Here is a 20,011-nt window from a genome sequence, read left to right on the forward strand (position 1 = left end):
AGGCTGAAGATCGGTCTCATGATGGGGCTTCTTTCAGTGACCGTCGTGCCCTTTCGGAACCGAGTGCTGGCGCTGGGAAGAGAATTCTCCACAAAAGCAGCAACTTCTGGCCAGAGTCGCCACAGCGGAGCTCTGTCATCGGTAGGACGGTCATTCATTGCTTTGTTCTTCTGTTACATAATTGACATTGATTATTTTCCAAAAAGTTGTGAATGCAACATGTCACGTTTGGTACAACTTCTTTCAAATATGCATTTTAAATTATGTTGCATTAAGAGTTAAGACCCACAATGGCAATGATGTTCCTCACATGCATGCAGCAAGTGCAGGGAAAGTACATAGGCTACTGTACACAATGTTCTACCACGTTACGTAAAGGAGAGGCAATAAAACAGTCGTGTATTCTTCTTTCATAGCCTATTTGTCACACACGCTTTCGTTGAGCATAGAGTCGGGGAAATTGTATAATCACAGAGGCCAGTTTGGGTCATTTTCGGTAATTTAATGAGATTTTATCTGAGGGGGTGTGTCTGTCACCAGCACTTGACTCCAGCATGGAAACAACGGAGGGGAGGGGGGGGGGGGGGGGCATGGGCATGCCGCATGGTCATACCTCGATAATAACGATACGATAATAACGACATATTGTGCAGCTCTATTACAAATGTGGTAAGTGGTTATGTAGGGTAGGCCTATATAGTTGACAAGACAGAATGTATTTTATGTGTGTATCTCTGTCAGCCTTCTTCACAATTTCCATTGGATGTTCATGTTTAACGGTCCTCCTACCTCAACATAAGCTACATGTACAAATTCAAAATAGGCTATAAAGTGTTTAGGCCTACCCAAAAGTCACGGATATTACCCGTCGCATCGGGACCCTTGCATGTGTTCCGTAATATTCCCCATTGTTCAATAAAGATGTATTTTAATCACGTCAGTGCCTGATCTGTCATTGTATTTCCTTGTTAATACTGGCTTTCACCTGCTGCAACGGCGCCACTATACTCTCATTGAGGAATACAGTGAACTTCTGGCACAAGCGGGATTAAAACTCATTTTTATTGAACATCAGTATGGAATATATCTCTGTCAGTCAGCAAACTCTGCTTACATAACATGGTCAACTGACAAAGCATGGACCATGGTATAAACACCTAATAATATGACTCACTTTATATTTAATCTAGCTTTTAATGACAACAAATCAGTTAAAATATATTTTTGATAAGTTTAGATGTATGTTAAATGTACTATCATTGGTCATTTGTTTCCATGAGCTGAATCGTTGTACAATCTCTCAAATGTATAGCCTCTAACTATTTTTAGGCTGCCACACAGTGCACAGCTGTGTTGACTTTTCTTCTCTCTTTCTTTCTTTCTCTCTCTCTGTCTTTTTTTCTCTATTTCTTTTGTGTTGGGTGCAAAATGTTTAAAACACTTATACAATAGCCTATATATATGAAGTAGTAATAACTACACTATTCTTACTTCAGATTGCACACATATTTTTGTAAACTTGTTTTAGTTTTGCAGAAAAATCTCAATAATGGTTATAATCGGGGACACAACACATTTGCGTCCTGAAATGATGACCTTTGCTGCATGTCACTCCTCTCCCTATTTCCTGTCTCTACTGTAGGCCTAAAAGCACCCACAATATATTTAAAATATATATATATTATAATGGTTCTATCTTAATCATTATATTATGTAAAATATCAAGGTGTGCCAAAACCGTTACACACATGACCTTATTTGTCTTTTAATATTTTATTTAAGTGTTATTCTCTGTAAGCATTATCTCCTCCATCAACAGAGTTGGACAGAGTTTATGTTTTCAGTTTGTTTATCTTTCAGTCTTTGCAAAATAACTTGGGGCCGGATGTTCATGAAACTTGGTGGGAATCCCTTGAAGAGATGATTCTCTTTTGGGTTGAAAGGTCAAAGCTGAAATTCATCAAGGGCAAAATGGAGAAGGATATAGCTGACCTGTTCTGACATCACAACGATGACTTGACCAGCTCAGCGTTCTCAACGGGCCCGAGAATTAAGTCCTGGCCCTAACTGGGCCGGCTCGATGCCCCGTCTGGCCTTACTAATTAGCATACATTTTAAGGCCTACCCGGTCCAAAAACTTAAATATTAAGTCCATATATGGGCATTCACAGTTGATGCCCTGTTAGGGCAACAACATTAATTCAATCCCTTTTATGCCCATATATGGAGAGCCCTGATGTCATCAATATTAAGACCATATCTGCATGCCCATATATGGACCTAGCCCATATCTGGGAATGCCCATATATGGACATATTGTGTCAGTCTCATGTGGTCTTTGATGTCAAACATCTATGATGTCAGACGTCAATCATCTCCATATTTGGGAGAACATGGCCACATTTTGTCCAACTTAAACAACTTGTGGTCTGTGCATTTTTTTGGTCAAAGTTAATCCCATGCCAAAGCGCCAGCACTCGCTCAGCATTCTGCTGTCACCCAGGCAGATGCGTGCACGTGCCTATGTGTGTGACCTCGCCCTTTAGGGCGAGGTCGCTTCTCGCCCTTAGGGCATCTTACTGGTAGTATTAGCAGCACAAAAGGAATCAGAATCAGAATTATTTTATTGGCAGACATGTTTGCACATTTAAGGAATTTGTCTTGGTGAGATTGGTGCATTGTACTGAATAATAACAGTATTAAGAAATATTTACACACAATATTTTCCTCAAATATGAAGGAAAAGATAAGGATAAAGAACTCTATACAGCATGCAGAGGTTGACAACATGGGTGGCATGGTTTACTTTTATGAAAGCTACACCTTTTTCCCAAGAAAGTTGAAATTTGAGTCTTTGGTTGCTTGCCAAACCTGTTGGGTTAGTTCTTGTAGGCACAGACAGTTTGCATCAATAGAACCAAAGGATGTGATTCTGGTAGCTGGTAGACATACAGCATCTGATACAGTGCAGAAAGAGATGTCCTCTTTGGTGGAGCTCAGGCTAACCTGATTTGGTTTACCGTGGCAAAGCATGTTGCAAAGTCATCTGCCTCACACTTGTGTATTCTGTAGAATAAGTTGCATGTTACAATAATATTGTGGAAGAGAGAGAATTGTTAAGTTAAGTATAGGCCTATGATAGAAGACAAGGTTTTGTTTCTGTTGTTTCTGCTGTTCTTTGTTTCATTTACATTTACTTCTTCCCTCCTGGTAGGTATTCACAGTAAATAGTGAAGATGGTTGCAAGGGTTTCTTTAGTTCTGTACAGTATGTTCAATACAGGGGGGGGGGGCAACAAGAGCTTGTGATACAGAAGGTGTGATAGTGTGTGCAAGTGTGCTAGATGTCTTCATGTCAGGCAGCGACCTTTCGTTTGCCAATGAGTCTGAGCTGCGTATATGGGTTAGGCAAGACCCAAATTCAGAGTGAACATTTTTGGAACAAAATAGATAGCAAGATATGCTACTTAATTTACCATCTCTCTATTTCAGAACTCTGCCTTAATCCAGAGGAAGCTGACAGGAATAAATAAATGCAATTTCACACTTGCTCGATTACTTAGTTCCAGCAAACCACCAAAAGGTAATGCATATCATATGCACTTACACCGCACTGCATATTGCACTTTAAACATTCATGCCGTATTGTTTCAATTGTCCTTTCTTGTGTCAATGAATGTCCATAGGATTTGAGAGGTTTTTTCCAAAGAGTGAAGAGCGACCCAGCATCAACAAATCAATTGAAGATAAAGGTGAGCCTTCATCAACAGCAATACATTCTACAGGCAGTATTCATTATCCCCTATTAGCTAAATAGTAATTTCTTTCTGTGTTGTTATTGTATAGATGAAAACACGAAAGAGCCAGAACATCAGAAAGGTAGTGGTGCAAATAAAGAAGAAGACCGAAGAGGAAGAGGAGGAAATGAGGAAGAGTCAGACTGGTGGACACGATTTAAGGTGTAGACCTGACAACTTGTTGCCAGATGTTTTTTTTTAACAATTGCTTTCATTATTGTGTTTGCCTCTGCAAAGTCAGTGAGTTGTATCATGAGAAATTCACCCTTTGTCAAGTCCCACCCCATGTCGCTCTGTTACTAGGTGGGACGAAAAAAGACAGATGATAGCCTCATTATTGCTATTTAAAGTACCAAAAGATAAAACATCTACGTGATATTAATAAAAAATGAACAAAAAAGTACAGTAGTTACATTGCAAAACAGGGGTTTTCCCCCGAAAATACATGTTTTAATTAGTTTAATCCTCTGAAACAGGCAGAGGGCAGAGAGAGAGAGAGAGAGAGAGAGCAGTGCAACAATATACATTAACCACTTCAACCCGACATACATTTTGGCCATCTACAAGCTCACAATGGGACGTGATGCGACGCATTGTGTGCTTGTAGATCAACTATTTTCAAAAGATTTTATACATGTGAAAACTTGAAATGGGACATTCTGCATAATGAGTACTTTTACTCATTGTTTTGTTGTTTACTCATTTTTATGCCAACACTTTTGTACTTTTTTTCAAGTACATTTAGAATTTCGTACTTTTACTTGTAACAGAGTATTTCAACATTGCAGTATTGATCCTAAATTTATATAAAATGTGAGCAATTTTTCCACCACCGGTCTTTGGTTTGAATGTACACCTGACAGGGTGTTGATCCTGCTTCACGCTGAAGAGGGAATCATTTGACACAAAACTTCCACTTACAGAAAGTGTAAACAGAGGAAGAACATCGGCCTGTAATTTAGAACAGCGTCTGCTATTAGAAAGTAATAGAACACGGAATGCCTTCATTAACCAATTAACAAAGCTGTGTAATTGTGGCTATAAACTACACATTTAGTTTCAGTCAAGTAGATCTTGCTGGTATTTTATAGATTACATTTGGCACCATCTGAACCATTATGAAAATATGAAAAACTAACCAGCTATGGTCCAAATTTCTCCCTAATGTTTCTCCCTTATTCCAGCCAATGTGACAACTCGGATATATTAATGCCTGTCGGGTGCCTTTGGTCCACTTGATACAAAGATTTGTCCTTCAAATCTTTTCAAAATGTTCCAATCCGAGGCTATTTCTTGACATGAACTCTGATGTAATGTGTGAAAAGCACCTTTCCAATATTACCTTCTGCACGACACATAGATTTCCCCAGCATTTGTCAATATTCAATCTGATCTTTCCATTTCCTCTGATGTTAAAGGAGTAGTTCACCCCCAAAATGACTTTTTTTCTATTGATTAGTCATGCCATGGAGAGTAGAGTTGTAGCAACTCATAATGTTTTTTGTCACATTCCTAAAGGTGTCTACACACCAAACAGCCTACAGGAGACTCCTTCTGACTGTACACAGACTGCAAAGAACTGCAAAAAACTAAGCACTTATTTTTTATTTTATTTTTTTCAGACGACGCCGACTGTAGTTACTGTATGGCAGTGGTGCCAGGTCTGCTCCTTATAAGCAACGTTGATCCTGTTTTCCTATAATGTTGCTAGATGTGGGTTGCTTTTGTTTGGGCTTGTTTCTGAAGTGTAGTTGCTTATTTGGCCTTGCTTTCAACATTATTTTATAAAATAACTAATGTAATAGAGTTCAGAGGTGAAACTGGTCGCGCTTTTGGGCTTATTTTCATAGACCTGGTCGCGTATTTCACTCACAGAATCTGGCAACCCTAACCCGGCCGGAGGCAGCTCTGTTCTCCGTGCAGAGGAGGAAAAAAAAGAAAACAACAACACGGTCACTTGATGGACTATTACTAGCCTACTACTAGCTTTGCTTTGGATCCGATTGGAATAGGAATTGAGAGTTGAGATTGAGAATATGGTATTTAGTAAAAATATGCGACGGGAAAATGTCTCTGGCTTGTTTTGGCTTGGTTTTGGAGCAGTAGTAAACTATTCTACAACTCCCTCAATCTTACCGACGGCGAGGGGCGACTGAACAAAACTGAGCAAGTCCAGTTTTCCAGTTTTCGGTCGATAAGGTTCCCGACCCGCTGCCGAAAACCTGACGATGAGCTCCCGTTCGGCAACAGACGCTTTCCGCCGCCTTCCGCCGCCGAATCGTCGCCGAATCTGTGCGGTTAAAAGTGGCCTTAAGACAAATTGATTCGAGTAAATTTACCCCCATTGATTCCGGATGGGGACCCGTTTCGAAACGGGTCCCCATCCGGAACGAATGGGGGTAAATTTATTGTTATCACATTTTTGTCTTAGGAATGTGACAAAAAACTAAAAATATTATTGAACTCTACTCTCCATGGCGTGACTAATCAATAGAAAAAAAAGTCATTTTGGGGGTGAACTACTCCTTTAATGGTGAAGACAAGACACACACAGTAGCTGCCGTGATTGGTCGATCTTTCATGCAATCCAAATGACAGGAAAGATATTTACAAAACCATTTATATAAGAGGAAGTGTGGTCTGGTCAGTCTCCCCCCATGTATTATAGTCCAAAAGTCGGGTTAGGCAACTAAAATGGTTTTGGCCATTTAAAAGAATTACAGATAGCGGAAAATATAATTCCCTCCGGACAATCCTGGCCGGTAAAATAAATAAATAAAATGGGCTCAAGTGCACGCACTCTCTCTCTCTCACTCGCGCGTGTGCGCGCACACACACACGCACACGCACGCACACACACACACACACACACACACACACACACACACACACACTAGGGCTTTCACGAATAGTGATTTTTTTGTATTCGAATTATTCGACCTCAAAGTATTGAATATTCGACAGGACTGGCCAAAACTGTCATATATTAAGTAAGCAGGAGGCGAACATTGTGAAAATAGTTCTATTTTCACAATAGAACCGTTTTATACAAAATTCCTCAACTCTTAGTGCTCGTCAGGGTGCCGGGTCCCCAGTTAAAATATGATTATTTCGGGGGTCACGGCCTGAAAAGGTTGAGAACCACTGGCATACACTACCTGTCTTTGGGCATTTCGCATAGGAGCGACCTGTTATTGAGCTGAATTATTGTTATATAGTCCTGGAAATTGGGTTAAATATTCTGGAAAAGCTTTGGAAAAGTTTGGGAAATTAATTGGTAAAAATGTGTGGGAACCCTGTCTATAACTGTCATCTATCTCCTTTTCAGGATGATTTTCCGTGGGATGAAAAAACCATACGTAATATTGCCTGTGGTGCAGGAGGCATGGCTACAGCCTTTCTGTACCTCTACCTGCGGGAAACAGGAGTAGAGATCACCTGGAACGACTATGTCCATAACTACATGGGCAAAGGACTGGTGAGAGAAACAAAAAAAAACATTTGTGTTTCCTCTACCTGTAATTCCTTACTTTGTTTTTGAAACGGGTCATGACCTGTACATTATGTTGTGCTCTGTGCATAGGTGGATCACTTGGAGGTGGTCAACAAACAGTATGTCAAAGTGATTCCTTCCCAAGATGCGGATTCATCACAAGTGGTAAGCAATAAAGCAAGAAATAATGTTTTTTTTGTTATGATTGCATCATAAATGTGTCCACACATCATGCCTTTCGACCACAAGGTCATGGGTTCGATCTCAGGCTCCGCCAACTCAGCGTATGAGTAGCACGACTTGTGAATGAATGAATGCAAAAGACCCATCCCTTACAGGATTATAAGACACTAAAACATAAATAAACAATACCACATTCACTTCCTGGAGACAGAAACTGCACAAAAAATAAAGAAAGTGCTTCAAAATAATTATAAATCACATATGTTTTCTTTGTTTATTTGTTGCATGCTTTCTCTAAATAAAATATTCTGCAAGTGCGAATATCTTATGTTCAAAAATCGAACCTAGTCTCTTTGCGCCACTTAACCGTATAAAATCTAGGTTTATACATCTATTAAATATGTGTTTCCGTAGCTATGATACAAGGGGCAGTAGACCATAAAGTGGAACTCATTCTCAATATTGTTTAAGTCACAAAGCTTGTATTTAAATGAACAAAACAAATAAGATGTTATTTTCTGTATTTCAGAATTACTTGTGGTTCAACATTGGTAGTGTGAACACCTTTGAGCATAAACTGGAAATGGCTCAACAGGAGTTGGGTTTGGACCCCACCCAGAGAATACCCGTCTTCTACAGCAGCCAGATGGATGGGTGAGTGAGGGAGGGTGATTGAATCTAAGGGGTCTTTTACACGGCGACGTTGCAACGAGAATTCCGCAAAATGAAAAGTCAGATATGCCTTCCGTTCAGACGACAACTGCATTTTCGGGGGTTGAAAACGGAGCGGATTAAAACCGGAATTTTGGGTGAAATGTTGATATTTCTTCCAAAAAGCTTCATACCCTATACTGTACATAACGATACAATGTGACATAGCTCTGTTTACACAACGCTGTACCCCCTCCAACTGTATAGGATAAGTTCCCCATTTTCAACTGTTTTTATTATGTTTTGAAACTTGCTTTGTAAACGTATGTTTTCTCATGCCAATAAAGCTCCTTTGAATTGAATTGCATCACCACCACCTAGCAAAATTAAATGGACACTACATCATTTCATGCCGATGCGGCTTCATATAAACGCTGGATAAAAAATGGGGCCTCGCCGTTTTCTCTACAGAGCGCTCACATGTCGTCTGAACGGGGCCTAAGATAGAACAGTAATTCTGAAGTGAGTTAGCTGTCATGCTCAGGGGAAATGTAGTGTCAGTCTAATGAAACATCTGTGATTCTTTACAGGACATTTCTATCCACTGTTCTCCCAACTCTGCTACTGTTAGGCTTTCTGCTTTTTGCCATGCGACAAGGACCAATGTCAGGAGGAGGTGGTGGAGGCAAGAGTCGGGTGAATCCCTTCAGCATGAGTGAATCCAAAGCCAGGATAATCAAGGACAATGGCAGTGTGCGCTTCAAGGATGTTGCAGGCTGTGAGGAAGCCAAATTGGAGATCCTAGAATTTATTAACTTCCTGAAAAACCCTCACCAGTACCATGACCTGGGAGCCAAGATTCCTAAGGTATGTGTATATAATTTACATGTATTGTATGTCACAAAAGCTTTTCTTAAATGCACTGTGTTCGATGCTTCTCTGACATCCTGGAATTTGATAATACTCGGTTCACTGAGAAAAGGGCATCTGTACACACTCAGATCTGTGCTAAAGTTGATTAATGCTGACCAAAGCTGGCATTAAACGACCTTTGCGAGGACATGCAGATGCTCTTTGCTCAGGATCTTAAAGTAACACATTTCCATGATGTCAGGGTGCAGTCCTGTCAGGCCCACCAGGGACCGGGAAGACATTACTGGCTAAGGCGACAGCAGGAGAAGCTGACGTCCCCTTCATCACCGTCAGTGGCTCAGAGTTTCAGGAGATGTTTGTTGGCGTGGGCGCAGCCAGGGTCAGTATTTGGAGTACTGAGTACCTCCAAATTATTGGACGAGTTCATTCATGAGCATGAACCTTGTTTTTTTTTTACATTGTGAGCATTTGTACTGTGACTGAGTTAATTCATGAAAAGAACAAGCCTTGAGATGAGTTTTGGTAACCCATCCGTGCTATAATACTGGTTCTGATAGTTCAATAGAGCAACAAAGTCCTGACGTCACTCTTTCATCCCCTGGGTCATGGAAGTTATTTCTCCGTGGAGAATAACATTGGGTCATCAGAAGCGTCTCATAAGAATTATAGTCCAAAAATAAACAAATTGTCCCAGCACTGTCAGGGAGGTTGCTCTGTATCGTTTACGATCACTCATATTTGATACAGTCTGTTTCTGGTGAAAATTAAATTAATTCGGTGGCGGTAACGTTAGCGTTTTCCCGCCATCAGTTGATGCTTCATATCCAAATGAAAAATCAAACGGCCGCGCTCATTTGTTTATTTTTGGAACACAGTTCTTATATGACGTGATATTAAACACGTCTATGGGGATCCAGGATTAGAGGGAGAAATCACACCTGTGTGAAGTGAGCGGTGCAGGCTTCTCAACAGCACATACACTCTTGGTTAAATGTTACGGACATATAGTGTGTGTGTGGGCGCAGGCAGCTCAACAGCACCGCTGGGTGGCTGTAGCTGGTTTTAACATACTCATACATACCATACTCATATCAGACAGAAAGGCATACATACATACATACATACATACACACACACATACACACTCTGTCAAATTTTGGAGCATTCATGCACCGCTCAAAAACGGGACCCAGGTAGGATGCGTAAATTACGTCAGACTTCGGTGCTCTATTGTGATGCCAGATCTAAAAAGTATTACCAAAAGGCTTGGACAAAACTTCTGTAAGTCTCCTGCAAGGCAGGATTGCCAATTGATTTCTTTTCCCTGTGCCCTATTTAAGATAAGGGATACATTTGCCATGGCCAGAAAGAATGCCCCCTGCATCCTGTTCATTGATGAGATTGATGCTGTGGGAAGGAAGCGAGGCAAGGGCAACGTTGGGGACCAGAGTGAGCAGGACAACACGCTCAACCAGCTGCTAGTGGAAATGGATGGTAAGGTTATGATATGAATCACCCTTTGACACATTCAATAATAATATACTAATGTATGTCCCTTCCTAACATGACTGGGAAATATATCAATATTATATTGATATTGTGATCATATATATGTATATATATATAGAGAGAGAGATATTCTAATATCGTGATGTGGCATAAGTCAGTGTTGTCTTTTTGTGGTTTCAATTGCTTAATCCTCATGTTAGAAATGGACAGAAATAGTGATCATAACGAATATACTATTATCACAATACCATTTTATCATCAAAATATCGATATTGAGGTATTTGGTGAAACATATTGTGATATTCTCTCTGCCTAACATTATACCCGAGAGTCGAGACCACGGTTGGTGACACTCTTTTCTTTGCAGGGTTCAAACCCAACGCTAATGTGGTTGTCTTGGCCGGCACCAACCGACCTGACATTCTGGACCCAGCACTGATGAGGCCTGGGCGCTTTGACCGACATATCTACATAGGTACACAACTGTCCTGTTCTGCAGTATTCCTCTATTGTGAACTGTGAACAGGAGTACAGTATTAGGCCCTGTATGCGTCTGTCTGTCTGTCTGTCTGTCTGTCTGTCTGCAGCTAATGTAGCATAGGTTCCAGGGACGGATTAACCCCCGCAAGGGCCCCTGACCTATAGTTTTTTAGGGCCCCCCCCCCAACCCTCCACCATAACCCCCCTCCCTCCCGACGCGCACTACCCAGCTCGGATTTCATGATCATCTGTTGGCCAAAAAAACACCTGTAGACAACAGAGGAGGGGCCCGTACATTTGATTTTTAATTAATGTATACATTTAATTTCAGTAAATTGTCAATGACCATGCGGTCCAGTTCCCCCAAGGGCCCCTGAGAGCCAAGGACCCCTGAGAGCCAAGGGCCCCTGGTAACGGCCCCACCTGCCCAATGGTTAATACAGCCCTGATAGGTTCATCAATGTTATATATTTTGTTCACACAGACCATAATTAATAATGTAGCTGCAGCCATAATTATTACAACCAGCATTTAAAATTGAAATGTGATAATACAATACACGGACAGACTCATATTCAAGGAAAGAGGCTTTTGTTAGATTTCATTCAAATATGGGACTAATTGTTCTAATCAATCAATCAAAAGACCAATTATTAAACCTCAACTCTTTGCGGCCTATCTATCATTTTCACTTATGCGTATAGTAGATTCAGCACTGGTTTCCAACTCTTCATCATTTATAATTGTATTTAGGGGGTGTTTGAAGTGCATTATTTTGATCTTTGTGAGTGACATGGTCTGTCCGTGCCTGCTCAGTCTCTCCTCCAACTATATGACGCACGGTGGAGGGGAGGACCCTGTCCTTTACTGTTGCTACAGAATGAACAGACATCACACTCTTCAAACGTACCTGGGGTGACAGGGCTTTTTCAGTTGCAGCCCCCACCCTCTGGAACTCTTTTGAGGGAGGCTTTGAACACGGCAAGGGTGGGAGTGAGTTCGGCAAGGGTGGGAGTGAGTTCCAGAGGGTGGGGGCTGCAACTGAAAAAGCCCTGTCACCCCAGGTACGTTTGAAGAGTGTGATCCGAAGGTTCATTAGTCCGAAGGTTCATTAGTCCGAATTTGTTAAGAATACTATGCCTAACTCTAAACCTAACCTCAGTAACCCTAACTAAATTCGGACTAATGAATCTTCGGACTAATGAACCTTCGGACTTATGGGCAGTCCCCCCTAGTCAGATGTGCTTTCCCTGCCTAACTCAATTCAAATCTCCCTTTCTGCTTGTTAGTCTTGGCTTATTATTATTATTAGACTTTGCTCACTTTTTAGCCTTTTAACTTTTCTCTCCTAATAAAGTAATTTGATTTGTTTTGTACAGAAGATTATTTTTATTTTCCTGCCTATTTCCTCATGTCTTACTTTTATTTATGATTTCTAAAGTTGAAGTTAACCACATGAACCCCAGTGTCCCTATTCCGAGCATGAATAGACAAACATTCTCCAAAAAAAGTTGATCTACAAGCTCACAACGTGGTGTGTGTGATGCATTGGTTGGTGTAGAGGGGGGAAGAAAGGTTGATACAGGACCATTGGGGGACCCCAGTCAAAAAAGTATATAGTGTTTAAGTGATTTGTCTGGGATGTTTAATATTCATGATGTGTCTTTCTCTTCCACCAGGGCCACCGGACATAAAGGGCAGGGCATCAATTTTTAAGGTGCACTTAAGACCTCTCAAGCTCGACTCCTGTATAGAGGAAGAGGTTCTGGCTAAAAAGTTAGCTGCACTAACTCCAGGTTTTACTGGTGAGCTCATTGGAATAATTGCATGTGCATAGTTACGTGTACATAGGCCTATAGCACAGTTCCTGGATTAATCTTGAATGCTCATAAAATAGTTTTTGTCTTGTCTTGCCAAACGGAATATATTATTTTACATTGATGATCTGTCCCTTTTTGTTTCCCAGGAGCTGATATCGCTAACGTTTGTAATGAGGCAGCTCTTATAGCAGCGCGTCACCTCAACCAGTGTATCAGCACTAAGCACTTTGAACAGGCTATCGAGAGGGTCATCGGTGGTAAGTTAACCACTTTGTTTACGTGCTGACAATTTGATGTCAATGTTATTACGATGTTATTGGAATGTGTTTCAATCTAATCCACTGGTATTCAAACGTCTTCATTTCAAGGACCTGCATAACTCTAGATTGTATGCAAATGGGAAAAAGATGCACCAGTAAGGGTCCATTTGGTTCCATTTGTATACTCTCGAGTTACAAACATGTACCGTTAAAGGAGTAGTTCACCCCCAAAATGACTTTTTTTCCTATTGATTACTCATGCCATGGAGAGTAGAGTTCAATAATATTTTTTGGTTTTTGTCACATTCCTAAGACAAAAATTTGATTCGAGTAAATTTACCCCCATTGATTCCGGATGGGGACCCGTTTCGAAACGGGCCCCCATCCGGAACGAATGGGGGTACATTTATTGTTATCACATTTTTGTCTTAGGAATGCGACAAAAAACTAAAAATATTGTTGAACTCTACTCTCCATGGCATGAGTAATCAATAGGAAAAAAAGTCATTTTGGGGGTGAACTACTCCTTTAAGGATCCATTTAGAATGCCCACAAGGAACCTTGAGGGGCCCTGCACTCCCTGGACCCCACTTTGAGAACAACTGATCCAGTAGATTAGTGGTGAAAGCATTTGTTTATATTAATGAGTGAGGTTGGTGATCAATCAATATCCATAAATACTTGATTTCCTACTGTGAGGTATTCTGTACTGCTCCAAATGTAGCCTGCCATTTAGTCATAAACAGCAAGGGTTTTCAAAGTGGGTGACGGGGCACCCTGGGGTGCCGTGACGGAAGTCCAGGGGTGCCGCGAGATCATTTGATAATATTTGGAATTTATTTGGACACTTGAAAAAATATTTTGTATCATTTTAAACTTGAAGTACAAAGTTATTTTCAGTCAGTTCTAACCAAAATGGCTATTTTCTCAACGTTTTCCTCGCAACATAATCACTAAAATATCCTTACTGTCGGGCTTTTTCTTCCTATCGCCAAAATAAAAGTCTGTGTTTCTGAGGCTACTGTCGGGCAGAAACCTCGTATCTCCAAGTTTCAAATGTGTACGTCTTTTGGTAAAGCAAAGCCCTGCTTCATCATACAAGACTGTCACACAAAACTAGTGAAAATAGCCGATCTACAAGCACTTGTGTGCTTGTAGATCCGCTGTTTTCACTAGTTTAGTACATTTTATAGATGATGAATACAAAATTTGATGTCAATGTTATTACAACGTTATTGGAATGTGTTTCAATCTAATCCACTGGTATTCAAACATCTTAATTTCAAGGACCTGCATAACTCTAGATTGTATGCAAATGGCAAAAAGATGCACCAGTAAGGGTCCATTTGGTTCCATTTGTATACTCTCGAGTTACAAACATGTACCGTTAAAGGAGTAGTTCACCCCCAAAATGACTTTTTTTTCCTATTGATTACTCATGCCATGGAGAGTAGAGTTCAATAATATTTTTTGGTTTTTGTCACATTCCTAAGACAAAAATTTGATTCGAGTAAATTTACCCCCATTGATTCCGGATGGGGACCCGTTTCGAAACAGTACATTTATTGTTATCACATTTTTGTCTTAGGAATGCGACAAAAAAACTAAAAATATTGTTGAACTCTACTCTCCATGGCATGAGTAATCAATAGGAAAAAAAGTCATTTTGGGGGTGAACTACTCCTTTAAGGGTCCATTTAGAATGCCCACAAGGAACCTCGAGGGTCCCTGCACTCCCTGGACCCCTCTTTGAGAACAACTGATCCAGTAGATTAGTGGTGAAAGCATTTGTTTATATTAATGAGTGAGGTTGATTGATGATCAATCAATATCCATAAATACTTGATATCTTACTGTGAGGTATTCTGTACTGCTCCAAATGTAGCCTGCCATTTAGTCATATACAGTACATCAGGGTTCCCCAATTAGTTTTCCCCAAGGGCCGAATTATGTCTATGGTACCAAGCCGAGGGCCACAACATTGCAGGGGACGACGGCGGCGTTCCTGCTACTCCAGCAACAGTTCAGATATCGTCGTTGTCAGGTGAAAATCTTGTATGTCAAAAACCGTTCATTTTGAATTTATAATTTTTAAAATTATTTAAACTAGTGAAAACAGCCCACAACGCGGTGCGAGGCGTTGTGTGCTTGTAGATCTGCTGTTTTCACTACTTTTGTGCGACGGCCTGATTTGCGAAAGAACGTACAAATTTGGAGATACGAGATTTCCAGCTGACAATGACGATATACTAGTGTTGTTGCTGCTCTTATACCACCATTATTACTGGGGTTGGTGTGGGCCAGACAGTAGCCCCCCACGGGCCGCAAATGGCCCGCGGGCCGCCTATTGGGGAACCCTGCAGTACATCATTTCAGCAGACTTGACGTATGGCTCAACAACTAGCTTGTGTGCTTGCCAAAAAAAAAGACGATTGCCATCTGAGTGTTAAATCTTAGACCCCATCACTGTCCACCTTCCCTCCAACATCCAATTCCGTCTCCGATTGCGTACATACTGTACGCATGGTCACGTCTGCTAACACATCCTTCACACCTGCAGGTCTGGAGAAAAAGACCCAGGTACTGCAGGCTCTAGAGAAGACCACTGTGGCGTACCACGAGGCTGGCCATGCTGTGGTCGGCTGGTTCCTAGAGCATGCAGACCCCTTACTGAAGGTGCCCAGACCAGCCTTCCTCCTCCTTCACCTCCTTCCTTCTGTTGTTTCTTGTCTCTGCAGTCTATGCGTCTTTTTCTTTTTCTCCCACCTTACCTTACAGGGATAATTCACTTTCCAAACAAATTCGGGTCATGTTATCGTCTACGCAGGCTTTTGTGAACGCCCCAGACAATTTTTAAGTTACTCGATTCAGTATTTGGATTCATTTTATCAGACCCCTTCCATTGTGACTTCAAACTCCATTTTAACCATGATGAATTCATTGAAAACACCCGTCCTTGGTTCTGGTGACTCGTACTGCTCTCCTAATAGCGAGGGGGCTTGTTTTTTCACGTCTGATTAAATGAATATCAAATATCTAAATACTGAATCGAGCAACTTAAAAACTGTCTGGGATTTTCACAAAAGCCTGAGTAGACGATAAAATGACCCAATCTTTTTTTTTAAAGTGAAATATCCCTTTAACAGTTATCAAAAAAGTACAGAGGTACAGTTATACAATAATGCTAAAAGGATAACACAAAAAGGGCTTGTTTCCTTTGTGGTCCTATGTGTTCTATTCATCAAGACATGCAATATGGTGGGATGGTTTGTGGGATCCTTTTTGTACGTCCACATTGTCCTCACACGTTTTGAGAAGAAGAAGAATTGGTCGGGGATGAAGGAATTATTTTGACAAACACACTTTCCGACCTCCTCCTGCACACTCTCACTGTCATCTTCGTCGTTAGATTGACGGGCGGCATCAGGGGCGTCACACCAAATTCCGGGCCCTGGGTACAAGGATTCACTGCGGGCCCCCCATGAATGTTAACTATTGAAAAATAGCAGATATACAAGCTCACAGCGCGGCACCGAGTGCCGCGCTGTGAGCTTGTAAATCTGCTATTTTTGAAAAATCGTGAAAATGTGTGCAAGAAACCTATGTCAAGGACCCCCAAGATGATATGTATTTGGCCACGGACCCCTATCTCAAAATATTTAGTTCCAGGGACCCCCCCAGAAGCAAAATTTGAGTTCGAAATGTTCGCTTAACTGTTCTGCTGCCCTTGACGATCCTCACCGTCATTAAAACCGGTTACTACACGACGCCATTGACAGCGCTCACCGTCAATCTTACTGTATTTACAGTAAATGTATTAATACTTACAGTATGTAGCTCCGGTCGCGGCCGCATCGGTAATGTCCGCGATTTGTTTAAAACGCACGTTGGGCGTGCACGCGAAGTGAAGCTCCTCCATGTTAAGTCAATGGAGAGGCCCATAAAGAGACTTCATTTACTCCAAATAAGACTTTTAAACCCAAAGCACAGCTCCAAACAACAATAGCAAGGCAAGCCTGGCGGCCGCCATGACACACTGTCACATGACACATGTCATGTGACTAGATGACGTAATCGTTGATGTCATTCAACAGTCCGTGTGTGTACACACATTCCAGGCAGGCCTTTCACAATAAGAGCGTGTGATAATGGGCAGATCTGCGTGGCGTCAAAGAAATTGGCGTTAAAAAATACATATATTCAAAGATTTTCACACATTTTCACAACTTTTCAAAAAATAGCAGATCTACAAGCTCGCAGCGCGGCACTCGGTGCCGCGCTGTGAGCTTGTAGATCTGCTATTTTTCAATAGCTAAAGTTACTAGGGCCCCTCCACCACCTTGGGCCCCGGTAACTCAGTCCCACTTTCCTACCCCTTGTGAGTGACCCCTGTCCCTGGACAGCATCTGATCTCTGTCCAATTGGCTCCCTCAGGTGTCCATCATTCCCAGAGGGAGGGGTCTGGGCTACGCTCAGCATCTCCCCTCAGAGCAGTACCTGTTCACCCGGGAGCAGCTGCTGGACAGGATGTGTGTGATGCTGGGAGGCCGCGTGGCCGAGCAGGTCTTCTTTGGCCGAGTCACCACCGGAGCACAGGACGACCTCAGGAAGGTCACCCAGTCCGCCTATGCACAGGTAGATCACTTCCAAGATCAACGGCAGACCCAATCGATCTATTGATTAAACGGGGGTCTTCAACGCTTTCAGGCCAAGGACCCCTTAGTTGAGAGAGAGATGAAGCAGGGACCCCCACACAACCTTTTCGTAGATTCCATATAGTTTGACAGCACAATCATCAGTGTATTTTGGATTCAAGTCAATTTGTGTTTTCGGATATTTAACCACTTGAGCCATCATTACCTAATAAACTTGACCTTTTACTCTGTACTTAGTCTGCTCTTATTCCCCTCTACACCAAACCTCTTTGCCGAAAATAGCCGATCTACAAGCTTGTAGATCTGCTATTTTTGGCTACAGTTCTCAGAATATGGACAATATGGTATATGGTTCAAGTTGTTAATATAAAAAGGATCGGAAGATTTGGAGGACCCCCTGTAGTAACTCTGAGGACCCCCTAGGGGCCCCGGACCCCCTGTTGAAGACCCCTGTATTAATATATATTTTTCCCTGATTTAAATGTACCTGTTCCCTTTCCTTTCACCACCTAAACAAAAATCTGACCCCCATTTCCAGGTGGTGCAGTTTGGAATGAGTGAGGCTGTGGGCCAGATGTCCTTCGATCTCCCTCAGCAGGGAGACATGGTGACAGAGAAGCCCTACAGTGAACCCACCGCCCAGCTCATAGACCAGGAGGTCCGCTTGCTCATAGACGCTGCCTCCCACCGAACACATCAACTCATCGCTAGCAAGAAGGACATGGTGGAGAAGGTGAGAGATGATGACAGATATCAGGAAGTAGGGAGAAAGAAAGAATTGTTAAAGTCCCAATACTGTATGTCCGTTTTATGCACATTGTATCTTACTCCAGGCGAAGAGAGACCTACAATAAAGATGCAGCGCATCTAGTGTCCATTTCGGTTTGCTTCAAATAACTTTTTGGTGATGCGATGATGTGGTGTATACGGACGTTACTGCGATTGAGGTGAAAGAGAAAGGTGGAAAGTTGTGAGCTAACTATTAGCTATTTGGCTAACTGTTTCCGGGTCGACTTGAGGCTATCTTATACAGAGGCAAAATATGAGGGTAATAACGATTACAATTGGATACAGAGGTTTGGAAACAACATCTTGCAAAGGTGACAGGGGTGTTTGAAATCTTAAGCTATATTTAGTACATATGTAGTACATCTTGGCCAAGTGGTTTGGTATGTTAGCGTTAGCGATACATACGGGTGATGACCCAGAAGTAGATCACTTACTCTGATGTAATATAAAGATTTTACACTAGGGGTGGGAGTGCTCCGGTGTATCTGAGTCTAATGGTTTGAATTCACCTCAGTGCTTCCAGGCAGCGAGCGTCTATATAAACACAATAAGTAAATCGGTATGCATTAAAAACTATCACACCTAGTGTGAAGTGAGCGGTGCTATTTTGAGTTAATTTCATCAAGCGGTCCCGCTAGCCAATCACAGCACGTCCTGCGAAGCTTGGCCAATGGGACCCTGGGCGTGCAACAAACTTTGAGCCGTTTGTGCCAAGATGTAGGCCACATCTAGGCCAGATGTACACACTTTTTTCCCCTCGGTTTTTGACCGGACAAAGCCACTGCTCAAAAAACATACAGATAGTTGTAAACTTGAATACATTTTTATTTATCATTTCACCTATCATTTCAGGTTGGAAAGTGTCTACTAGAGAAAGAGTTTTTAGACAAGGGTGACTTGCTGACGCTGCTTGGGCCTCGTCCCTTCGAAGAGAAGTCCACATACGAGGAATTTATTGGGATAGACGTGGACGAAGACATTGCCCTCCCTGAGGGGCTGAAAGACTGGAACAAGGACAGAGGGGAGAGGAAACACCCAGAGAAGCAACAAGGGAAGGGGGCCCTTTACCTGTAGATGCACTGCAACCTAAAACCAAATATGCCACTGGACCTTCATGCTAAAGACTTTAAAGGCCATTTGGCTCGGACTGACTGAATGTCAGTGGCTCGTTTCAGGTTTATGAAAGAAGTCCTCATTCATCTCTCCGGGAGAAGCAGGACATTAGGGGGTGATGTAATGTGCACGTCTGAAATGACCTAAATTATACAATGTGCAATTTTTCATCTTAGCAATTATATTCCAATGGGAATGCCTAGAATGGACTCCATAAGTTTGGCTAGAGGGCGATTTGGAGTAATTAAAGCCCAAGTTCCTGTTCTTGTGAAGGCAGCTGTCTACAGTATTATAACATTCACTGGAGGTGCCTTGATCCATTCTGTTCCTCCATTCAAATGGCACACCTAGAACACAATGACACTGGCATTGGATGTACTGTACAATAC

The 20,011-nt window shown here is 41.8% G+C and overlaps 1 protein-coding gene across 1 annotated transcript; it reads left to right on the forward strand.

The window, feature by feature from the left end:
- Window positions 1-18: 18 nt before the first annotated feature.
- LOC308288594 (mitochondrial inner membrane m-AAA protease component AFG3L1-like) lies at window positions 19-19,583 on the forward strand (the record flags this gene model as incomplete). Its single annotated transcript, XM_080730065.1, has 17 exons — window positions 19-141; window positions 3,492-3,582; window positions 3,686-3,751; window positions 3,846-3,958; window positions 7,125-7,274; window positions 7,380-7,454; window positions 8,002-8,126; window positions 8,714-8,990; window positions 9,238-9,375; window positions 10,337-10,490; window positions 10,873-10,980; window positions 12,665-12,790; window positions 12,952-13,062; window positions 15,626-15,741; window positions 17,500-17,700; window positions 18,259-18,453; window positions 19,362-19,583. The coding sequence occupies 17 exons, from the start codon at window positions 19-21 to the stop codon at window positions 19,581-19,583; spliced, it is 2,391 nt and encodes a 796-aa protein (XP_080586191.1).
- Window positions 19,584-20,011: the final 428 nt, after the last annotated feature.

This window comes from Nannobrachium achirus (assembly GCF_963921795.1).
Source record: "Nannobrachium achirus genome assembly, chromosome: 7".
Classification (NCBI taxonomy): domain Eukaryota; kingdom Metazoa; phylum Chordata; class Actinopteri; order Myctophiformes; family Myctophidae; genus Nannobrachium; species Nannobrachium achirus.